This window comes from Moschus berezovskii, chromosome 5, assembly GCF_049115385.1.
Source record: "Moschus berezovskii isolate FMDL1 chromosome 5, NW_MosBer_1.0, whole genome shotgun sequence".
Lineage (NCBI taxonomy): Eukaryota > Metazoa > Chordata > Mammalia > Artiodactyla > Moschidae > Moschus > Moschus berezovskii.
Genome location: NC_142464.1, coordinates 10,599,591 through 10,625,013, shown reverse-complemented (window position 1 = coordinate 10,625,013; position 25,423 = coordinate 10,599,591). Strand labels below are relative to the sequence as shown.

The following is a 25,423-nucleotide window of genomic DNA, read 5'->3' as shown; positions in this document are numbered from 1 at the left end:
TTGTCCAAGCATTACTTCAATTAATACTAACTGAACTAGAAAACTTCTGAAATTCCTTTCTTTTCTAAAACTAAAGACCATTACATTTTAATAATGTATATGAGCAAATGTCTCATGCATATTTGCTATGCATGCCCTTATTCTAATCAGCAAATTAAGAAGAATTAGTAGATTTTAAAAGGTAGAAACAAGGTTTTCAAAAGATTACATTTTCAATGTTAATGAAAAAACCAGAGTTTCATTATACTTCACCCTGGCAAATGGAGTGGGTAGTCTATCCCATGGACGGAGGAGCCTGGTAGGCTGCAGTCCATGGGGTCGCTACAAGTCAGACATGACTGAGCGACTTCACTTTTACTTTTCACTTTCACACATTGGAGAAGGAAATGGCAACCCACTCCAGTGTTCTTGCCTGGAGAATCCCAGGGATGGGGGAGCCTGGTGGGCTGCCGTCTATGGGGTCGCACAGAGTCGGACACGACTGAAGTGACTTAGCAGCAGCCTATCCCTTCTCCAGCATATTTTCCCAACCCAGGAATCAAACCAGGGTCTCCTACATTGCAGGCAGATTCTTTACCAGCTGAGGCACAAGGGAAGCCCAGTATGGCGGCAATGGGACTGAAAAAGGGAGAGGCAGCAGACAGAAAAGAAAGATGGTGAACCAAGGGTACAACTGGTTATTTAAGGTCGTAAAGAAAAAAATCAAAACATCAAAGAATTAGGTGGGTTTTTAAAATTTTTTTTATTGGAGGCTAATTACTTTACAATATTATATTGGTTGGTTTTGCCATACATTGACATGAATCCACCCCGGGTGTACATGTGTTCCCCTTCTTGAAAACCACTCCCACCTCCCTCCTCCCCTTATCCACCCTCTGGGTCATCCCCGTGCACCAGCCCTGAACATCCTGTATCATGCGTCAAAACTGGACTGGTGATTCATTTCACATATGATAATATACATGCTTCAATGCCATTCTCCCAAATCATCCCACCCTCACCCTCTCCCACAGACTCCCAAAGACTGTTCTATACACCATTAAAATGCAGTTTTTTACTCTATTATCATTGACTATGCCAAAGCCTTTGACTGTGTGGATCACAACAAACTTTGGGAAGTTCCTAAAGAGAAGGGAATACCAGACCACCTTACCTGCCTCCTGAGAAACCTGTATGCAAGTCCAGCAACAGTTAGAACCGGACATGGAACAAGAGATTGGTTCCAAATTAGGAAAGGAGTACATCAAGCTATAAATCACCACCCTGCTTATTCAACTTATATGCAGAGTATATCATGCGAAATGCCAGGCTGGATGAATCACAAACTGGAAGCAACACTGCTGGCAGAAATATCAATACCCTCAGATATTCAGATGAAACCCACCTTAAATCAGAAAGCCAAGAGGAACTAAAGAGCCTCTTGATGAAGGTGAAAGAGGAAAGTGAAAAAGCTGGCTTAAAACTCAATTCAAAAAACTAAGATCATGGCAGCTGGTCCCATCACTTCATGGCAAATAGATGGGGGACAATAGAAACAGTGGCAGACTTTATTTTCTTGGGCTCCAAAATCACTGTGGACAGTGACTGCAGCCATGAACTTAAAAGACGCTTGCTCCTTGGAAGAAAAGCTATGACACCTAGACAGTATTAAAAAGCAGAGACATTTCTTCGCTAAAAAAGGTTCATATAGTCAAAGCTATGGTTTTTCCAGTAGTCATGTACGGATATGAGATTTGGACCGTAAAGAAGCCTGAGTGCCAAAGAATTGATGCTTTCTAACTGTGGTGCTGGAGAAGACTCTTCAGAGTCCCTTGGACTACAAGGAGATCAAACAAGTCAATCCTAAAGGAAATCAAGCCTGAATATTCATTGGAAGGACTGATGTTGAAGCTCCAATACTTTTGGCCACTGGATGTGGGAAGCTGACTCATGAGAAAAGACCCTGATGCTGGGAAAGACTAAGGGCAGGAGAAGGGGATGACAGAGGGTGAGACGGGTGGATTACATCATCGACTCAATGGACATGAACTTGAGCAAACTCTGATAGATAGTAAAGGACAGGGAAGCCTGGTGTGCTGCAGTCCATGGGGTCAGGAAGAGTCAGATGCAACTGAGCAACAATAACAACATTGAGAAAAAAATACAACAGAGATATAAACACTAAGATTCTTCCCAGCCCTAAAAGACCAGTAGCAATCCAACAGCTAAGTGATCACTGTGTAATAGAATGACCACAGGCATGAGTCAATAAAATAAAACCTGTTCTAAGAAAATTAACATGAAGAAAACTGCATTTATGCTACACAAAGCTGTACTGTCCCTGTATCAGATAGGAAATGATGAAAGCTACCAACTGCCAAACTGGAAAGAAGTATAAACTGAAGTCATATTTCCTCTTCATAAAACTCAGTGTTATCTAATGTTACAACAAAGAAAACTGGCTTCCCGAAAAACTGATGGACAGTTTGAACACTATAAAAACAAAATGAAACTGACTCCTTCAACCTAATGGGAAAATGATGAAAAGCCTATATCACAACACATTGCAGTGCACTCAAATGTACATCCCTCTAAATGAAAGGGTCAACTATAAATAGTCATTTCCCAGAAATAAAAGAAGTAATCTGTCCATCCATATGACATTCTGGAAAATGAAAAATTAAGGAGACAGTAAAAAGATCAGTGGTTGCCAGGGGTTGAAAATGGTCGGATGAACAGATAAAGCAAAATGAATTTTTAGGGCAGTGAAAATTCTCTGAATATTATAATAGTGGATCCACATTTGTCCAAACCAAAAAAATGTACATCAACAGTGAACCGTAATGTAAACTAAAGACTTCGGATGATTATAACATGTCAGTGTAGGTTTATCAGTTGTAACAAATGTACCATTCTGGTTGGGAATATTGATAGTAGGGGAGACTACGCATGTGTGGAGTGGGGAATGTAGATGGGGAAATCTCTGAACCTTTCTCTATTTTGCCATGAACCTAAAACTGCCCTAAAAGTCATTTAGAAAAATAGAATCTGGTGAAACTAAATTTCATCATCATTTTCTGTTCAGTTCAGTTCAGTTCAGTCGCTCAGTCGTGTCCGACTCTCCGCGACCCCATGAATCACAGCACGCCAGGCCTCCCTGTCCATCACCAACTCCCGGAGTTCACTCAAACTCATGTCCATCGAGTCGGTGATGCCATCCAGCCATCTCATTCTCCGTCGTCCCCTTCTCCTCCCGCCCCCAACCTTTCCCAGCATCAGAGTCTTTTCCAGTGAGTCAACTCGTCGCATGAGGTGGCCAAAGTATTGCAGTTTCAGCTTTAGCATCAGTCCCTCCAATGAACATCCAGGATTGATCTCCTCTAGAATGGACTGGTTGGATCTCCTTGCAGTATAAGGGACTCTCAAGAGTCTTCTCCAACATATTGCCCACCTAAAGATGACTCGGGACTAAATGAACAAGTGATGGTTGCTTAAAAAAAAGAAATCAAAACACCTTTCATTTGGCTCAAAAGCATAAACTTGCCATACTGCAGAAATAAAACAATACTTCCAGAATTCCACTTCTCAACTTTTATACTGAAGAAGCTACTGAATTTTTGTCATTTTTGTGGTGATAATAGTTGTGTAGCAGCTTACAGCTTTGTGGCAAAAAAAGAAGAGACAACACAAAAATAAAATAGAATCTGAAGTAAGAAGATTTGACTCTTATTGCTTTGACTGGACAGGTCATTTGCTTCTCTGAATCTCAGCTTCATTTAGAAAATGAGAATGAATGATCTGAGAAACCTATCACGTTGGCTATGAAAGGATTAACTCAGGTAATATCTGAGAGAGATTCCCTCCTTCAATAAACTTGATTAAAAAGCCAGATCTGCCTTGCCCTTCAGCTCAGAATCTAGTCAGGGAACAGATAAAGTTTAATATCATAACTGAGAAGAGATATTCATTTATACCAAACAATGGGAGCACTCAAAATCTCCCGTGAGAAGCAACATAGTGCAAGAGACTGTAATATATCACACAATTTGTAATGATTCCATTTCCTACAGAATTAACTCATCAAACAAAATGGATGATGGGAGGTAAGCGAAGGGAAAGACCGGTAACACGCCAGGAAGAAAGTGACATTTAACTGGAGATTGGAGGGGACGGAAAGAAGCCCACTAACAGACCCTGGGATGCCAAGTATTAACACAAGGGATGTCATCCACACAAGGTAAAGGGAAACTACCGAAAGGTTTTCAATAGGATAACAGCTTGACTGGCTATTTTCAATCCTTTATATTTTCTTTTCTAAAGAATACATATGCTTTCAAATGTATTTTAAAAAAATTCTGAATAATCCACGAGAATTGCAAGTTTCCTGGAATTCCTTTTTTAAAATGATTAGGCATGAAGCAGTGATAGTCTGCTCCTTCAGAAGAATCTGGCTTCTCTCTGAGCAGTACAACTGTAAGCAAAAAAACAAAACGACGAAAGTCTGTTTATGTTTAAAGAATATAGCACTCCCTGGTGAAAGGGCCAGGCCCTGAGGGAGAGGGAGGCACAGTAAGATGTGAGCTGTGACGCTGGATGTCCAAGAGACAGATCTCAGTTGACCCTACTTGGTATCTGTGTCCATTCCATGGTTCTCATGGAATAAAACACTCCCACTTTTAATTATGAAAACTTTCAAACATGAACAAATATTAGAAAAATGGTTCAATGAACACTATATACTCTCACTTAGGTTTATTATTACCATATTTGCTTTCTCATTCTCATTTCTCTTTTCAACATGCAGTTTTATATGTACTTCATGCTGGTCCATTTGATAATAAGATGCAGAGATATGTAACACCTAAATAGTTATACATGAATATTCTGATAATAAGTTTCCTGCATAATCATAACATTAACATATTTTAAATATTTTGCTTACACAAGAAAATTATAGAAAAATTATAAAATACAGAAAATCATGAAGAAAATTCAAATTATCATATTTAAAATGCAAAGAAATAACCACGGTTAACAACTTATTATTTAACCTTTAAGACCTTAACATTAATTTTATTAAACTTTAACTTCTGAGTACCATGTTTTAATATTCTTAGCTATGAAATGGGAAATAACTTCCTTTAATGCATATTATATATAAAAAGTTGTCTCAAGAAAAAGCACTTGTATGATTGATTCATGAGCTGAACTAACAGTTTTTTTCTCATGGAACATCATTTTTACTCAAAACAAAATGACGACAAAATATGGCTATTCGGATTTGGGTATTTGGTGAACTTTATTTTTTTTTTAAATAAAAAGCCTGTCACTTCAAAAGAAAAGAAGAAAGGCAGGTAAGAGGGAAATATGCCTTACCAAACATAAGAATTAGAGCAGTCAAAGTAAAATTGAGAATTTTGGAAAATCTGTATGTGCTACCACGCTTGAAGGTTTCCGAATACTCAGAATTGTCTATTGAGATCAGTGATGACATTAACACGTGTGCAGGATCTAAGTAACTCGGTGAGCCAACACTTTCCACATGATCTGTGCATTATGTTACAGAATCATGCAAGGGTAAAAGATCATTCAAAGTACAAGACACACCAATGGATTTTAAAGTAACAGAACAGGAGAAGCCCATTGAGATTTGAATTTCCACAATACAAGCCTTAAAAAAAAAAAAAACCCCAAAACTACTACTTTTTTAGTTTTACTGTAGTAATAAACAACATGCAGAATTATTTACAAAGGATAGTTAAGAACTCTAACTACAAATCTGTGCGAGGCCAGATTTTCTTTAAATTTTGCACCCAAAAGAACTTGCTGCAGCAGGATGAACTCATAAACAGATATGAGAACCTAGCTGTCTCCTCTTGAACCAGATATTAAAGTTTCAGAGATGTACAACAGTGTGTCCTTTCTCACTAAATTATTTCTGACTTGGAAAATGTAGCTTCTTTCTGTAAAACTGTGTTGTTTACGTTAATGTGTAATGGATGTACTGTTGTTATTTTTAACAAATTAACAAATACTGTTAAATGTTCTTTCTCAGTTTGGGCTTCCCTGGTGGCTCAGTGGTAAAGAATCTGCTTGCTAATGCAGTAGACATGGGTTTGATCCCTGCATCAGGAAGATCCCCTGGAGAAGGGAATGGCAACCCACTCCAGTATTCTGCCTGGGAAAACCCAAGGACAGAGGAGTCTGGTGAGCTCCACGGGGTTGCAAAAGGGTTGGACGTGACTTAGCAAATAAACAACAACAAGCAAATATAACCCACACGGACAAAAGCTTCCCAGGCCCCCAGTGATTTCTACGATGAAAGGAGGGTTGAGGCCAAAGTGTTAGCACCACTGATCCAGAGTGCCTCCTTCCTCAGAGCTGCCTCAGCCGTCTGTCCTGACCGTCCCACTCCACCTTCACTCAGGGCCCTCCTCACCTCACCGCACAGTCCCTAACTGTACATACCCAGATGCTTCCTACAGAATAGGCTGTGACTCCAGCCCCTGTTACACTGTAGCACAAACTGTGAAACCTAGCATGAGAAAGGGCTGAATTAAATCACATGATTTCATAAGAAAAATTAATAAAAGGAGAGAAAAAATGAATTTACAGAACTCAAAATAAGAAAAGCTTTATCATCAAAAAGCAAAACAACTAACTACACAAACTCATTTGGTCACTGAGCTAGCTTCCAAGAAGAGCAAATGGATGCCTAAGAGTTGGAGAATAGGACAAAGCAAATAAAACAGAAGCAAAAGCAACATCTGTCCACACTAAAAAGCACATGCATGCCAGGACTGTTGTGGAAACCCAGATACCAGCTCCGCAGTCACTGACAAACTGCTTGGCACCAGCCATTTCAAATACAGTCCCGGCCGTGCTGCCAGGCAGCTGTCACCAAAAACACTGGCTTCACATCAGAGTGACTCAAAGCAGCACTGCAAAATTTGAAAATGAGTCTGATTTTAAGCAGGAAAAAAAATCTAGTTATAAGTAAATGTGCGTGCTAAGTCAGTTCATAAATAACAAGTATAAATAAACACACAACTATTTGTGTGGACATCCATAAACACATAAGCCACCTTTATATTTTCACTTTATTTATTTAAATTTATGTGTTATCTGACTGTGCCTTAGCACTGTTGGCTGAATTCAGGTGGCCTATTTTCTTGATCAGAAACCAATAGAACAGAATCTGTACAACATTTAAATAGCCAGATCATATATAAAATGTTACAATTAAGTATTATTGAGATTACACATAATACAGAACATAATATATGACAACAAAAACCACTACACTTATTTAATATTTTTATTGGACCGAACTCTTAGAGCTCAAAAATCTTATTAATACAACTTTTTAATTAAAATTTTAGAAGAAATTACTCGTTTAAGGTTATTCTTCTCCACTGCCCATCATACCTACAAGTAAAATAAAATGCAGGCACTTGGAATTCTCAAAGAGGCAATATTTTTGAATAATCGCGTGTTCTATGATTGAATGAATGAATGAAAGTAGCTCAGTCACATCCGACTCTGCAACACCCATGGACTATACGGTCCATGGAATTCTCCAGGCCAAAAGACTGGAGTGGGTTGCCAGTCCCTCCTCCAGGGGATCTTCCCAACCCAGGGATCGAACCCAGGTGTCCCGCATTGCAGGTGAATTCTTTACCAGCTGAACCACTAGGGGAAAAAGAATACTGGAGTGGGTAGCCTATCCCTTCTGCAGCGGATCTTTCCGACCCAGGAATTGATCTGGGGTCTCTTGCATTGCAAGTGGATTCTTTACCAGCTGAGCTGTCACTGGATTCATCTTTTCTGTGCTAAAATACACATTTGAATGCATTCTGAATAATAATCACCGCCTTTTAAAAACATACTTGTGGACTTCCTTGGTGGCTCAGTGGTAACAAGTCCACCTGCCCACGCAGGAGACACAGGTTCAATCCCTGGTCCGAGAAGATCCCACCTGCCACAGAGCAGTTAGGCCTGTGTGCCACAACCGTGGAGCCTGTGCCCAACCCCGGGAACCGCAGCTCCTGAGACCACAAGCCCCCCAGTCAGAGCGGCCACTGCAGTGAGAAGCTCGGGCACCACAACCAGAGAGTAGCGCCTGTTCTCCATCACCAAAGCAAAGCCCACACAGCAATAAAGACCCACGCAGCCGGAAATAAAGTTATTAAAAAAATACACTTGGGATTTCCCTGAGGGTCCAGTGGCTAAGACGCTGCCCTCCCAACACAGGGGTCCGGGTTCCATCCTGGGTCAGAGAATGAGATCCCACATGCCATCCCACAAGACTCTGCATGCCACAACTGAGACCGGCACAGCCAAATAAATAAAACATTAAAAAAATAAAAACATACTATACTAACCGTAATGCAATTAGATGGTAATGGCTTAGGGCATTATTATAAACTTACTACTAGGATATGAAGAAATAACACACTTTCCCCATTTCCTACTCGCCTCCTTCCACACACAAATTATCAATATACACACAAGCACACACGGACAGACACAAAATCTGCCGAGCAAACTGTAAGTTACATTTTCAGGACGGTGACGCAAAGACGCAGTTCCAAGCATTACTGATTCGTAACGGAAGGCTGCTGGTCTCACTCTTGCCCTTCCCTGTCTCTACACAACCCCACATGGCCCCCGATGCACAGAAGAGAATGGCGCCCGGGGACATCGAAGACCACACTGCCAGGGTTCGGGGGCGGGCTCAGCGCTTCAGAGCGCTCTCTGCCCTCTCCCCACCATCCACCTGCCTCTTCTGTGCAACCTGGACCTGGTGCCAACAGTCTTGGGGGCTATTTTAAGTCCACCTGTCCTCAACATGGTTCCCTGCTGCCCTTTCCTTTTCGCTTCTCCCTACTCTGCTTTCTGTTATATTCTTCTCCTGGACTCTGTCCTGAAAACCTCACTTTCTCTAGGTACTTCTAAGCCAGAAGACCTCTTTTTCTTCTGTAGGCCACCCATTATTCCACAGTCATCATGTATAATACTTCATCTCTTCTAGGTCACATATTTTACTTAAAGGTATTTAAGAGGCTATTCGAAGATGACAACTACTAAGCTGACCTACGTCTTTCAGTTTTAGCCAGAAAATTAGAAATTATGCCACAAAATAAGATATCATGCTTCACGGCTGTCCTTTTTTCTCAATCTATGTATAATCACTGTACTGATTCTTTGACCTGCCTAAACTAACTTTTTCTCATTCACCACACAGTTATGTGCTAAACACTAAGTCAGGTGCTGGGGACACAATGATAAAGTCAAATACTATGGCCCCTGAATAAAAAGCTTTAGCAATGTAATCCGGTTACACAGTTTACCAAACACATTCCAGCTACTGAGGACCCCTTAAGAGTCACATACATCTGTGACATCTGGCTATCAAAATTAAGAGCATTCTTTCAAGTCTTTTCAAGTACTTTTCTACACGACAGACAAAACCCAAACCAAATTCTTTCAAGAGTATTCAGATGTTCCTTCACCCTTCACTAGGGCACAGCCCTCTTTCAGGGGAGAAATTACAGAGGAAGTCGTCAGAAATGAAGAAACCCTTTAGGAAGCAGTTCATAGCATAACAGACATTGTGGTCACGTCACCCTTGTATTCAGTAAAATCCTACAGCATTCAAACCACATTCCAAGGACGCCTAACATTTTAAAAGGGCCTATCTAATGCAAGCTATAGGAGGAGTTTTAAGAGGAGGCCCTCAGCCTTCTATGAAACTGCTATTCCCTATTCTATCCATTAGCCTAGTATATAAAGTAAATCACAGTTATATCACAAACAAACATTAAAAAGTTTCCACGTTAGATATTTAACTTAGTTTGGGAAAGGATACTTATTCAAAATTTTTCTAGAGTAAGAACCAAGATATAATAAAACTTTATAAGAGAGAAACCAGTCAAGATTAATTCTTAACCTTGGAGCCACTTTGTAACATTATAGATTCTGTCTCCTGGAGGAACTGATTTCTCTGTGCTGTCTTTATCGCGGATCATAACCCACATACCTGTGTGGCTGCGGATGTGAACTCTCAGTGTGCCACTGCTGGCGAACTTCTGGCCACAATATGGACAGATTTTCTCCTTTTCTCCTGTATGTGTCTAAACAGAAAGAAATAAAAAGGGTTGAGGATAAATGTATAGAATTAGGTAAAAAGATTAAGTGCCTCTGACAACAGTAAATCCTTTTTCCCCAGGATTACGTTTCTTTAAAATGATTTAATATAACAATGAGATTTTAAATAATTTATCATGGGTATTCCCACTGGTTCAAAAAAACCTCTTAGAATCATGCATTAGTGTAAATTTGAAAATAATTCTGCAGTTTACATTTTATGCCTTTATGGAGCCCCCATCTAAAAATGATTAAGTTATACAAAATCAGTATAAGCTAGCAAAACCACATAATCTAAATGGGGCTACAGCTGCCCTCGACTGTGCCAAGAAACACTTCCTTAGAAGCATTTTTCACATTCTTTGTGTGCACTGAACGCTTGAGGACAGAATTAATCTCAATAAAGTACTCTGTTACTTGCATCATGTTTGTTCGACTGAATTGATTTTACTACAAAGCAAAAAAAAAGAATAAATCTGATTTCATCTTGAAAATCAGCAAGTGTTAAATGAACAGTCAATCTCAAAGATCACTGCTGCCTTCAACATATCTTTTATCTGAGCATAAAACTACCACACAAGAAAAGGTGAATGAGTATCATCAAAAGCCAGTTTCGATAAAATGTGAGAGTTCAAAGAAAGAAAAAAAGAGTGACCTCTCCCAAAAGAGGAAGCAGATGGAATGTTTAAAACTTGTCTCACGATCTCATCAGGTGACCAGTGTTTCTACCAACATCAAAATAATCATTTCAATAAATGAGGGGTCAGAGTGACTCTTCAAGTTTCACTGTTTTTGCAAACTTAAGAGAAGGGAAAAGAAGGGAGGAGGAGGCAGTCACTTCAGGTACTTGTACGTTCTCTCAAATCATTTTTAGATTTTTTTATTTCAGTGATAAGCCAAATGTTAATAAAAGCATATCATGGATCATTTGGGTTACCACCACAATTACAAAACAGAACTTCCAAGACCTATATCTGGAAGCATTTGCTTTTATGCAAATTATTAGAAGTATCATTATTTGAATTGCCATGAGGTTGCAAAGAGTCAAACAGGACTTAGCAACTAAACAATAACAACAAGAAAATGTAAAAAGAACAGGAAAAGTTTTTAAAAGTTATGTGTTCCCAGAAGGGAAAGACAGGCTGGCTGGAATACAGAAAAAGGGGTGGAGCATTTATGTCATAACTTGACAAACCTGAAGAATCACAAACCTAGCCAAACATTCTCATCTTCCATATTAAAATGACTGTTGTTGCTATTGTTGAGTTACTAAGTTGTATCTGACTCTTCTGTGACACCATGGACTGTAGCCTGCCAGACTCCTCCATCCATGGGATTTTCCAGGCAAGAATACTGGAGTGGGGTGCCATTTCCTCCTCCAGGGGATCTTCTAGATCCAGGGATCAAACCTGTATCTCCTGCATTGGCAGGTGGACTCTTTACCACTGAGCCACCAGGGAAGCCCCAAATTGATTGTTAATCTTAATATAATCAGTTTCATAACCTTACTGGTTGATATTTACTTTATAAATTCTCATATCTGAATTATAATCTGTATTTGTATATAAACTATCATATTTGTAGTTTGTAAAAGAGTTATAAATGAAATATCTTCATCAACTTCAGTGTCCTTTAGGTTTTCTCCATTGAAAAAGATTCATATTATTCGCAAGTTTGAGGAATACAGCCTAATCGACAGCCATAGTAGCCAATGATACTGTCTACAACAGAGGGCGCCTTGATTCCGCATCTGGCAGGCACTTAACTTTCCATTTTCCTACAAGTTCTTGTACAAAACAGTTATACATTCTTTACACCTCAGTAAGAACTGTTAGTCCCATGGTCCGCATTATGGTTCAGTTTAAAGAAACGGTATAACATTTTAACATATAATAGACCTGTGTTCTTCTTAGTCCCTGCCAGAAGGGGCAAAATATAGCCATTCTTTCTGATTAATGTAACACTGTTTAGAAATTTTATACAACTATAAAATGTAGTTACTTCAACACTGGATTATTCCAAACAGGCAACTACCAATTTATTTGTAATATCTTTATAAAATCTACAGGATCTCTCTTGCTGTTACATAAGTATTTCATTGTTCCCTTATTTATAACTCAGTTATGTGTACTTCACTGGTATAAGTTTCAAATTAAAGGACATTAGGGCAATAGTAATGAAAAGATGGACAGGGAGGCCTGGCGTACTGTGATTCATGGGGTCGCAAAGAGTTGGGCACGACTGAGCGACTGAACTGAACTGAATGAAAAGAATTAAAATGTTCCCTTCAGCTTAATTCAAAAATATGTATTATTAGGTGCAGAATTTGATTGGATGGTATTAAAAGATACTGAAAGTATAACACTAAAAATCTTAAATATGGATAAGAAAGCATGGAAACAAATCTATATGAGAACAATATTTGGGTAAATACAGGAGTCGAAAATGAACAATGCACTAGAAAATATATTCTATGACAATCTGTTATTGCAGACAAACAACTATATCCTTCTTGAAAACTCACTACATTTTCTCTCTTTGATTAAAACACAATAAAAGGTTAATAAATTCATGAAAAAGCAATCCAATCAATGGAAGTTAAAACATTATTCAGCGTTTTGAAAAAAGAAGACAGTATCATTATTACTGAGCATTAAAGATGCAAGAAAAGAAAGTTACTCAATTCAGTCCTTTTGAAACAGCTGTATTAAGGATAGGTACCAAAATAAGAGTTATAATGACAGAAGTCACTTCAGCTTTCAATCAGCAGGGCACATGGAGCAACAGAAAACTACCACATGTCAGTCATTTCTAAAGTCAATACTAAGACCTTCAGCTTCATTAACCATAGTATGAATTTTGGTTTGCATTTAATCAAGTAGAAACAACCTTTTGGTCTGCTGGAGGTAATTAGGATAATACAACTATGATAATCTCCAAATCACCATCAGTATGAACATCATTTTATTCACGTTGAGCAAATACTTATCAAGTCCCTATTCTGTACCAGGAACTTCCCTAGGTCCTAGGGATGCAAGATGTAGAAGGACCTTCCAATCCTAGAAGAGCTCAGTCTAATAATCTGTCAATAAGTATCTGAACTAGCTTTCAAAACTAAAGCTATTCAAAGTTCTACTGAATAGCTTTAAAAAAGAAACCTAAGTTAATCAAAAAAAGTATAGAAGGGAATAAACTCTCATTCATCGAGCAGTCTGTATAACTATCAGCATAGCTTGGGACTGCATAGCACCATACCTAAATCTAGGTTTGCTTTCAAACATATTCTCTTCTGATAAAATGAAGAAAACAGACATATGCTCAAGAGTTAGTATCAATCATGGGCTCCTTATTTGTCGTTCTGAGTAAATCTGTTGATAGATTAATATAAAATTGATCATCATATAATTAACACATACATCTGTACGGTTAAAATACATAACCCTTTCAAAGTCACAGAAGGTTTCTACTTACTTTCTTATGACTTCTAAGCACTGAAGGTGTAACAAACGCCTTATTACACAGCTCACATCTGTACTTCTTGTGTCTTTCGTGGACCACCTGGACATGAACATTCAAGGTGTCCTTTCTCTTAAAGGTAGCATCACAGTGATGACACTTGAATGTCCTCTCACCTTAGGAATGAAAAAATCAAATTAGAGAACCAGATGCAACAACAGGGAGCTGTTAACACCCCTTCATGTCTACCGGATTTAGTGCTGCTTTCTCCAAAAACGGAGCTTTACAGCTCGAACAATTTACTGTGATCATAAAAGGTCATTCTTCCAGCAACTTTTTCAGTTCCATATTTGCTATCCCGTGTGTCAATTAGGTCGGGGGCAGGGGGGACTCCTTTAACCTTAGATTCTCAGTGCCTCTAACTGGAAAATGTAGGGACTAAATTCGCTAATTTTCTAAAGATTTTAAGAGCTTTAACGGCAGTATTTCTAGGGAAGGGGCTTGAGTGTGAGGGGCGCAGGCACTTGGGTTCATCAGTGAGTTGCCTTGTGGCCCCTCCTGAAGTCCCCTCCTATCACCACCCTCCCTCTGGCCGTCAGAGACAGGAAAGAGCTGGCTCTCAGACAGGAAGCTGCTGTGAAGTCCCTGAAGGAGGAGGTCAGAGTGGGTCCTACACCCGGGACAGGAGCGGGCTGCATCTCCCCCTTCTCCCTCAGCCCACTAACGCTGTCCTTGGTTCACTGGGATAAGGCTGGGGAAGGGCTTCCACGTTCAGGTGCTCATCTGCGGGCTACATCTGAGAGAGGCACCTGCATCGAGGCAGGGGACCCAGAGAGACAAACACCCTTTCCTAGAGCCCTGGGTGCCTGGGAGGGTTCTCACCTTCGCATTAAACAGCCTCCCTTGCAGGCAGGTACTCCAGAAGCTATGTTTAGAGAGACGGTGGGACTTTTTAAAATTTCATATCAAGCTATGCCTAAAGTCCATTTTAAATACATTTTAACTGATCCATGTGCCCAATTAGAAGATAGTAATCTCTCCCAAGGTGACAATATACAACCTTGACGTACACCTTTTCCTATTTGGAACCAGTCTGTTGTTCCATGACCGGTTCTAACTGTTGCTTCCTGACCTGCATACAGGTTTCTCAAGAGGCAGGTCAGGTGGTCTGGGATTCCCATCTCTTTCAGAATGTTCCACAGTTTATTGTGATCCACACAGTCAAAGGCTTTGGTATAGTCAATGAAGCACGGATGGAAGAAGCACAAGCTGGAATCAAGATTGCTGGGAGAAATATCAATAACCTCAGATATGCAGATGACACTACCCTTATGGCAGAAAGTGAAGAGGAACTCAAAAGCCTCTTGATGAAAGTGAAAGAGGAGAGTGAAAAGGTTGGCTTGAAGCTCAACATTCAGAAAACAAAGATCATGGCATCTGGTCCCATCACTTCATGGGAAATAGATGGAAAAACAGTGGAAACAGTGTCAGACTTTGTTTTTTTGGGCTCCAAAATCACTGCAGATGCTGATTGCAGCCATGAAATTAAAAGACGCTTGCTCCTTGGCAGGAAAGTTATGACCAACCTTGATAGTATATTAAAAAGCAGAGACATTACTTTGCCGACCAAGGTCCGTCTAGTCAAGGCAATGGTTTTTCCCGTGGTCATGTATGGATGTGAGAGTTGGACTGTGAAGAAAGCTGATCGCCGAAGAATGGATGCTTTTGAACTGTGGTGTTGGAGAAGACTCTTGAGAGTCCCTTATACTGCAAGGAGATCCAACCAGTCCATTCTAAAGGAGATCAATCCTGGATGTTCATTGGAGGGACTGATGCTAAAGCTTAAACTCCAATACTTTGGCCACCTCATGCGACGAGTTGACTCATTGGAAAAGACTCTGATGCTGGGAAAGGTTGGGGGCGGGAGGAGAAGGGGACGACGGAGAATGAGATGGCTGGATGGCATCACCGACTCTGTGGACATGAGTTTGAGTGTACTCCGGGAGTTGGTGATGGACAGGGAGGCCTGGCGTGCTGTGATTCATGGGGTCGCGGAGAGTCGGACACGACTGAGCGACTGAACTGAACTGAACTGAACTGAATCTCTCCCAAAAAGTTAGAAAACATATGTAACCTATATAAAGACAGATTAGTGTTTGCACATATTCTCCCTTATAATATTTAATAATATATAGCCCAATATATTATAATAATTATGATAGCCCAAATTCACAAATTATATCCATTAGAAGACAAAACATGCTGGTAAATTTCTTTATCTAAATGTGAGATTACCTCAATTTCAACCAAGATCCTTTACCTTCCCCTCCATTTTAACTAGCATATATTTAGAATTGAAGACCCCATTATCTCTTCACATTAATTTAAGGGAGGACAAGAAGAAACAAAATAAAAAGGAAAAGGCAAATAACTTTCCCTGCATCTTTTCAAACAAAAGTTCGGCTCTTGAAAGTCTCAAAGTCTTTTAGAAAGCTGTTGAGTTGCTGAATTTGATACCTGCAATAGTCACACCAAACTGTGCATGAGCTGTGTAGATTCCGAAAGCCATGTTTATATCTTGCCTTTCTGCATTTTTGTTGCAGGGTGTTACTACTGTTATCTTGTTTCTCTTCATGTATCTTTCGTGGTTTAAAATTTTATTTGTATAAAATGTATAACCAGAGAGAGTGAAAGGACAACTGAATAAGACTCTAAAAGTTCAGTTCAGTCGCTCAGTCATGTCCGACTCTTTGCAACCCCATGAATCACAGCACCCCAGGCCTCCCTGTCTATCACCAACTCCTGGAGTTCACTCAAACTCATGTCCATTGAGTCGGTGATGCCATCCAGCCATCTCATTCTCTGTCGTCCCCTTCTCCTTCTGCCCGCAATCCCTCCTAGCATCAGAGTCTTTTCCAGTGAGTCAACTTGTCGCATGAGGTGGCCAAAGTATTGGAGTTTCAGCTTTAGCATCAGCCCTTCCAATGAACACCCAGGATTGATCTCCTCCAGAATGGACTGGTTGGATCTCCTTGCAGTCCAAGGGACTCTCAAGAGTCTTCTCCAGCACCACAGTTCAAAAGCATCAATTCTTTGGTGATCAGCTTTCTTCACAGTCCAACTCTCACATCCATACATGACCATGGGAAAAACCACAGCCTTGACTAGACGGACCTTGGTTGGCAAAGTAATGTCTCTGCTTTTTAATATGCTATCTAGGTTGGTCATAACTTTCTTTCCAAGGAGTAAGCGTCTTTTAATTTCCTGGCTGCAATCAGCATCTGCAGTGATTTTGGAGCCCAAAAAAATAAAGTCTGACACTGTTTCCACTGTTTCCCCATCTATTTCCCATGAAGTGATGGGACCAGATGCCATGATCTTTGTTTTCTGAATGTTGAGCTTCAAGCCAACCTTTTCACTCTCCTCTTTCACTTTCATCAAGAGGCTTTTGAGTTCCTCTTCACTTTCTGCCATAAGGGTGGTGTCATCTGCATATCTGAGGTTACTGATATTTCTCCCAGCAATCTTGATTCCAGCTTGTGCTTCTTCCAGCTCAGCATTCCTCATGATGTACTCTGCATATAAGTTAAATAAGCAGGGTGACAATATACAGCCTTGACGTACTCCTTCTCCTGTTTGGAATCAGTCTGTTGCTCCATGTCCAGTTCTAGCTGCTGCTTCCTGACCTGCATACAGGTTTCTCAAGAGGCAGGTCAGGTGGTCTGGTATTTCCATCTCTTTCAGAACTTTCCAGTTTATTGTGATGCACACAGTCAAAGGCTTTGGCATAGTTAATGAAGCAAAAATAGATGTTTTTCTGGGACTCTCTTGCTTTCTCCATGATCCAGCGGATGTTGGCAATTTGGTCTCTGGTTCCTCTGCCTTTTCTAAAACCTGCTTGAACATCTGGAAGTTCACGGTTCACATATTGCTGAAGCCTGGCTTGGAGAATTTTGAGCATGACTTTACTAATAGTTAACAATACCAAATCTGCTCAGGCACTGGATAAAACTACTCCAAGATTGCTCTTATCAAAGTATTTCCCTTAGAGTATTAAGTGAATCAAAATATTGGTTCCTGTAAAAAAATCTCATCAAGCTATACTAAGGTAGTGCATACCTTTTTGTTTTCATATTTTAATCCCCGAAAGAGGAGAGTGAAAATGTTGGCTTGAAGCTCAACATTCAGAAAACAAAGATCATGGCATCTGGTCCCATCACTTCATGGGAAGTAGATGGGGAAACAGTGGAAACAGTGTCAGACTTTATTTTTGGGGGCTCCAAAATCACTGCGGATGCTGATTGCAACCAGGAAATTAAAAGACACTTACTCCTTGGAAGGAAAGTTATGACCAATGTAGATAGCATATTAAAAAGCAGAGACATTACTTTTCCAACCAAGGTCCGTCTAGTCAAGGCTATGGTTTTTCCCGTGGTCATGTATGGATGTGAGAGTTGGACTGTGAAGAAAGCTGATCGCTGAAGAATTGATGCTTTTGAACTGTGGTGTTGGAGAAGACTCTTGAGAGTCCCTTGGACTGCAAGGAGATCCAACCAGTCCATTCTAAAGGAGATCAATCCTGGGTGTTCATTGGAAGGACTGATGCTAAAGCTGAAACTGCAATACTTTGGCCACCTCATGCAACGAGTTGACTCACTGGAAAAGAGTCTGATGCTAGGAGGGATTGGGGGCGGGAGGAGACAGGGACAACAGAGAATGAGATGGCTGGATGGCATCACCGACTCTGTGGACATGAGTTTGAGTGAACTCCGGGAGTTGGTGATGGACAGGGAGGCCTGGTGTGCTGTGATTCATGGGGTCGCGGAGAGTCGGACATGACTGAGCAATTGAACTGACTGAACTGTATTGGGAAATAACAATAATTTCCAAAATAATTATGACAACTTATTCTTCATATTTGGAGCCACAGTGCTGATGTAAGTTTCTAAAACAAATCTCATGTTTTGAAGTTAAATGGGCTGTAACTTTTATATCGGATAAGACAAGATCTAGTCTTTTGTCCTCTCTATGTTAGCCACTTTTGGTTTTCCCACCCTTTCAGCTCACTAGCCCTAAGTGATGCTTACCTTAAAGGACACATTTGCTCACCCAATTACCCAAGGTGGCCTCCCTGCCTATTGTCTTGATGTGGCTTCAGAAAGCGTCTGACTGATGCATTGACTAGCAGACCAGCATCATGTGAAATACAGAATGCACCAGCACTGTCTACACTCAGCCACTTCATCTTAGCCTCAAGTGGATGAGAACCAAAAAGCTGAAATCAAAAATACTGGCTTCAGTTAAAAGCTCCTTGCTTCTACAAAAAATTTCATACATCAAAAAAAATTTCCTGAGCATCAGACCAAGATTAGCCATGGAAGTCTTAACAATATAAATGAGATTCTCTTGTCTGAATCCCTATTCTAAAATTCCTTCAGCTCATAACAAGTTTTCTCTTAATCAAAGGACAATGAAATGAGATGGAAATTCCTCCTGTTAATGACAAATTTTATTTCTTAAGTGCATAGCTGTTCTTTATAAGGAAAATGGAAAGTGGTGCTAACAACTTCTCCAGAGCTGTAAGGTGACTATAGAATGACAGGAAATCACAGCACTGTCTTTTCCATAGGAAAAGATGCAGTCTGTCACAACTGGTACCAGTCCATAAATATAGAAACTTCAGTATCTTCTTATTTTACATTTTAGATACTTTGACTTGACCAGAGAAAATTTCTTCCAAGATAATATCTTATCTGTACAATAAAATGTCAAGATTGATTGGTTTGCTTTCCTCAGAAATATTAAAAATTTAATCAGCAGTAGAAACTACATGTTAGGGGATGTTCTACTGATTAAACAATGCAAATTAAAAGCAAGACATATAAGTATTACTTATACCATTTTTATTTAACTTTAGATATAGCAAAGCAGATACACATATCTGGTTACTTTAATATCTGAACACAACTGACTTTAAAAGTTCATTTTGCAATTACATTTTCTTTAAAGTGTGGTATTCTAAAATCAGCTCTCAGTGTAACTGCTAGACACACTTTCACGGTATATATGTAAATAACTTAATTCTCACTTCCTCTCAAAAAAATGTCCTTGCCAAAAAACTAAGAAATCAGAGCAGACTGACTGACGCTTGAGTGCCATACCCGCTCCCCAACATGCTGTGCAGCCCTGAGTCTGTCACTGTGCTTCTCTGAGCCTCAATTTTCTCAACTCTCCTCAAATGAAGAGCTTAAATTAGACATGCCTCTGACTCTTTCCCACTGTGAACTAATAAAATCATGCCAGGTATCTGCATATTTTTTAAAGAGTCCATTAATTATTACATTTAAAAGGGAACATAAATGTCTGTTTCAGAGTACATTTCAAAGATATTTTATTGACCATGACATGTTTTTATACACAAGCTTTAGAGTGGCAAAAATGATATAAAATGACATGCCTCATAAAATGATTAATCTTAGCTTGCAAAAATAAAGCAAGAATAGAGGAAGAAAAGGTGAAAGGCAGTAATCTGTTCTTTTTTTTTTTTTTAAGTTCAAAAGCAGATTATGTAACTACTTTATAGTTCTGCTTCTGTTTTAATAGGTTATAATTCCTTTGGTCTTCATCTGCCAGATTGTGACTTACTGTTATGTATAAGCAGGTGTCTCTGCAAAGAAAACGGAGTCCGGAAGAGAGCTTTACATTCCTCGCACTGGAACGGCCTCTCCTCTGAGTGGGTCTGCAGGAGGAAGACATGCTGAGTCAGGAGGCTCTAGAATCGACCAGTCATTACAGTAACCAGAGCCTGGATTCACGACGGGAACCCGGAGAGAGAGGAAGGCAGACAACATCCTGTTTCTTCTCGGAACATTCTTCCATAAGATCAGAAACACAAATAGGCTGCGTTCATGGGAGAAAAACAACTGTGTTTTTAACTTCTCATATTAACTATACACTTGATAAGCAGTAAAAGAAATTGTTCCTATAATCTCAAAGGCTAACCTGAATACACAATGAGCTTTCTCAATATCTACTTTGCAGAGTGAAATGATATGTGATTTATCTAAAGTCCAAACCTCCTTTACAGACAGACTTTATGCTGGTCCAATATTTTCAACACAAAGGAAACTGGTGTGAGGGAGGCTGTTTCCATCCTTTCTCTCAACTTCACTGACTAACTTCAAATAATTTTCAGTCCTAAGAGCTGCTTTTCCCCTGAATTAAATTAGAGCATTTATTCACGTTATAATTAACAGCAGGTAAAATACATTATTTTTATTGAGTCAAATGCTATGCTAAACATTTACATGAATTTATTTCACTTAAATCTAATAGCAACTTAATAAATAAAATGCTATTCAGTTCAGTTCAGTCGCTCAGTCGTGTCCATCCGCATATTATAGATGAGAAAACTAAGGTTCAGAAAGTTTCAGTAACGTGCCAAATGTCAAGTAGCATACATGTGGCAAGCACCATTGATTACGTGACAGACAAAAATATATATGTAAACAAGAAACAACAGAAAACCACCTGCTAGGTTTAAAAAACAAAACAACAACAGTAAAAACAGCTCAGCACCTGCCCTGTTTTCCATTACACATCAGTACTAACCCATTTGTTATAAATTCATAAAGAAAAATACATTCTACCATGGATGGCAAGATAGCAATGCTCATAAATGCTAATATATCAAAAACTGAACTATGCTCTCTTATTAAAGTAAATCATACAATTGATGGGCTGTGTCATGATACTTGAGGTATAGAAATATAGGGAATAATTTAAAGAGAAGTCACTTTATTTACAGCATATATATTTATACATTTTCTTAATCTAATGGACATTATAATATTAAAGATATAAATATTACCTATTAACATAATGTCAGTGAAAAAGGGACTTTTGTGCTTTTTTGGCTGTGAAAAATACACATAAAGGATGGGAGGAACAAATATTTAAAACTCAGGATAAAGTACAGGTGTTCAAATGTACTAGTTATAGAGATATTTAAATGAGAGGAAGGAATAAATACATCAACAAAATAGAACGAAGAGTTTCACAATACAAGATATAGGAACATTCAGTGTAGGAAAATATGACATTTCAAATTTGTGTAAGAATACTGGATTGTTCTGGAGAAGGAAATGGCAAACCACCCCAGTATTCTTGCCTGGTAAACCTCATGTACAGAGGAGCCTGGCAGACTACAGTCCGCGGGGTCGCAAAGTCAGACATGACTTAGCGACTAAACAACTGGATTGTTCAGTAAATGGTTGTAAGGCAATCGTGACAGTCAGAAAAAAATTAAATTCCCCACCTGTTACAAGAGACAAATCCCATTTCAATTTAGATGTTTTCTCAAATCTGAATAATAAGATACTAGAAGAAAACAGTAAATATTTAAATAATTTTTGTGTAGGGAAAGACTCTAAGGATGGCAGAAATCCAGGTATTCAGATGAGAGAAAGAATTAAATTTAAAACTGCAAAGCAAAAATATTTGGGACAAAGAAAAATCTGCAACATAAACCAAAAGTTTTAAATTGCTAATATAAAGGGTTATAACAAATTAAAAAGAAAACATAAAAGCTCCTTCCAAAACGGCAAAAGGACTCTCCTCCAAATAGCACGCCTCACACTTCTTTCTTTATTTTGTGCCAAGTCTATGACATGCACTTCACGTCAGTCTTGTTTTATATTCTGTGGATACTGTTGTGCAAAGAAAAGCAAACGTCCCCGCCCTCAGTGGGCTCTTATGCCAGCAGAGAGACAGCAACTAACAAATGATGAACTACCAGATACACGCCACAGGGAGAAACAGAGCCTGGCAGGAGGATGTCAGAGGTTTCAGAGAACAGGGTAGCTGTTTTAAACAGTGCTCGTGGAAATTCTTGCTGAGAAGATGACATGTGAGCGGTCTGATGGAAGTGGGGGAGCTGGGCCAGGTCTCCTAGGTGTTCCAGGCAGGAAACCAATGGAGGCGAGTGTGATGGGAGCTGAGAGGAAGACACACAGAAATGAGGAGATGAGGTCAGACAAATGGGAGAAGTATCCAGAGGAGAGAGAAATCATGCAGGACTTGGTGAGCCCCCTGCAGGAATTTTGTCTTTCACTGAGAGAGACACAATATGTCTATAATGTATTTTGAGCAGGTAAGAGGTATGATTCACTCGGCATTTAGAATGCTAATAAGGTGGCTGAGCTGAGAAGACGGTGCAAGGGAGACAAGGAAAAGCAGAGACACCAGAGAAGCAATAGCAATAAAGTAAGCAAGAGATGATTAAGACCTACACGAGGGTGGTAGCCACTAATCTGAAGAGAAGTAGGAGGCTTCTGGATATATTATGAAAGCAAACAGGCTTTCAGAGGGACTTGGATATGAAACATAAGACACAGGAAGAAGAAAGCAAGCATGCCTCCAAAACTGTGACCTGAGCAATGGCAGTATGGATCAATCATTAACTAATATATCAAAGAGCAAGAAAGGAACAAGTCTGGGTAAAAGATGAGGGGTTTGATTTTGGACACGTTCAGATGACTATTAAGAGATGTTAACAGGCATCTGAATATTTCACATCTGCATTACAATGGGTATAAAACTTGGGGATATCATATTACATACAGTATTAGTATTTCAAGCCATGGATGCAGTTAGAGAATGAAATACTTAAAACAAAATATGACCTGTGGTCTATCAGACTGGCAAAAGTGAAGAAAATAGACATTCTTTGGTGTTGACTAAAGGGTAAGACCAAATAATCTCACATCTGGTAGACGGGAATGTAAATTTTCTGAGTGCAGTGTGGCTCTATTTACAAAATGATAAATGTGTGTATAACTTTTGACAAATCAATTCGTTTTATATATATATATATATGACAATTTTTGCACAACTTTTTTAAAAAGGAAAACTCATAAATGTCCACTGATAGACATAAACCTAGTTAACTAACTTCTAGTGACTATTACATAAATACTTTCTCTTTGATATGGAAAAGCCTCCATAACATATTTTGAGTGTCAAAAGCACAATGCAAAGCAATGTCTAATAGAATACTATTTATGGCACATACATACAGAGAATGGGTCTAGGAAGACATTTTACAAAACACTTCTGAGGGTTTTCATAGTAAAGTGGACAGTGGTATCTGACAGAATTTTTGCTATCTTCTTCAGACCTTCCTTTGATGTTCTAATTTTTCTAGAATAAGGAGGTAATGTTATTATAAAGAGAAGGAAACCCGCATTTTCAGAGCATCCACACTGGAAAGTGGTGCTGCTTTAATCTTCTAAAAATATGCTCCACACCAACCCTTTCTTTCTCTTTCTCTAAATCAAGGACAAAATAACCTGTGGATATAATTTAGTTGCTTGATGATGAAAGAACTGGGGAGAGCATGATGCCTTGGATCCATGTGAACCAAACCAGAGCCTCAACGGCTAGATACTGGCCTGAAGTCGACAGCATGTTTCAAGTAGTAAGCTGTCAGTGCAGAGCCTGGTGAATAAACACTTTGTCAAAAAGGTCCCAGCACCCAACACCACCAAGCTGTGATGGCATAACTTACAAGAGTCTCAGTATTCAGTCTCATTTAAGTGAGGCCGTAGTGAAATGCCTCTAAGTTGTTGATAGAAGACGTCTGTCTCCAAGAAACATTTACAATTACCAAATAAAGTTATACCTTTTAAAGGGTGTCTTACCCTTCAATTTTTCATCTAACAAGGATGCCAAACTTTCCACCAACCTATTAATCAAATCATCCTTGAGTTACAGAACATCCTCCTTTTAATGCCAGGTCACTGAGAAACCACTATCTGATGATGTAACAGATGAACTGACTCCATGAAGTAGTAAGATGAAATTTATCTTTTTATGCCCCATGTCGGATTATTGATGAAGATGTAGAAAGTATATAAGAAAATGTGCTGTACAATTTATAACACTTGATAAAATGTCTCAAATGCTTCAGAAACTTTATAACATAATTTTATAAAACAGTTAAAAATTATCACATTTCGAGCCACTCAAACCAAACATTAATTTCATGAGAGCAGATTAACATTTTTATCAGGCGCATTCATATGCAAAAATGGTAACTTTCACTATAAGTGATATATACTGCTCCAGAATTAACAATATTACTGGAAATGACATCTCTTTCAGTCATGTGCAAAGCAAGAAAACTATGACAAATTCAGAGAAAACAACCAGAGATAAAATAAAACTGGAAAAATATTCCAGATGTATATGTGTTAAAACTTCTTTAAAAAATCTCATTACTGAAGTCTGCATATCATATTACTGTCCCACTGCGTCACATAACAGACCTAAGGCTACATAAAACCTATGTCATCTGGCTATTTACAAGGTCTGTGGATTAAATTTTACTGTAAGACTTACAACTGGCTTCCTTAAAAAAATTCCTCCTCACAAAAATGAATAAAACCTGAAGAAATATCGAAGAAATCAGTCTCTTTAAGCTCAGTGTAGGAAAAGGTAACTCATTTCACAGAGAAGTTCAGATAAAAAATTGAAGTGATGTTCCTATAGAAGGACAGCCTCGAATAGCCAAGCCCAGCCTTTTCACTGCTGGAAAGCCACAACTTATTAGAACAAAGCCATAAGCCCGCGGCACCAATGACTGAGGTGCCCACAGTCCACGGTACATGCCTCCTTCCGGACCTGCGGAGGACCAGCGCCAGGACCCGGGAGGACACCAAAGTATGAGGACACACAGGTCCCTCAGACAAAATGGCCCAGTATTTGCATACAACCTATGCACATCCTCTCATACATTTAAAACCATCTCTAGATTGCTTGTGGGCTTCTCTGGTGGCTC

At 39.2% G+C, this 25,423-nt stretch overlaps 1 protein-coding gene across 7 annotated transcripts in view; it reads right to left on the bottom strand.

Annotated features, from left to right (window-relative positions):
- The window catches only part of PRDM5 (PR/SET domain 5), a 278,236-nt gene that overhangs the window by 93,120 nt on the left and 159,693 nt on the right, over positions 1 to 25,423 (bottom strand). For all 7 annotated transcript variants that reach the window (XM_055435296.2, XM_055435299.2, XM_055435302.2 and 4 more), the window contains 3 exons: positions 20,230 to 20,323; positions 13,600 to 13,760; positions 10,022 to 10,115 (listed from right to left, as the gene is read on the bottom strand). In XM_055435296.2, coding sequence (XP_055291271.1) covers positions 10,022 to 10,115; positions 13,600 to 13,760; positions 20,230 to 20,323 — 349 coding nt within the window. The remainder of the gene's footprint in view (positions 1 to 10,021; positions 10,116 to 13,599; positions 13,761 to 20,229; positions 20,324 to 25,423) is intronic.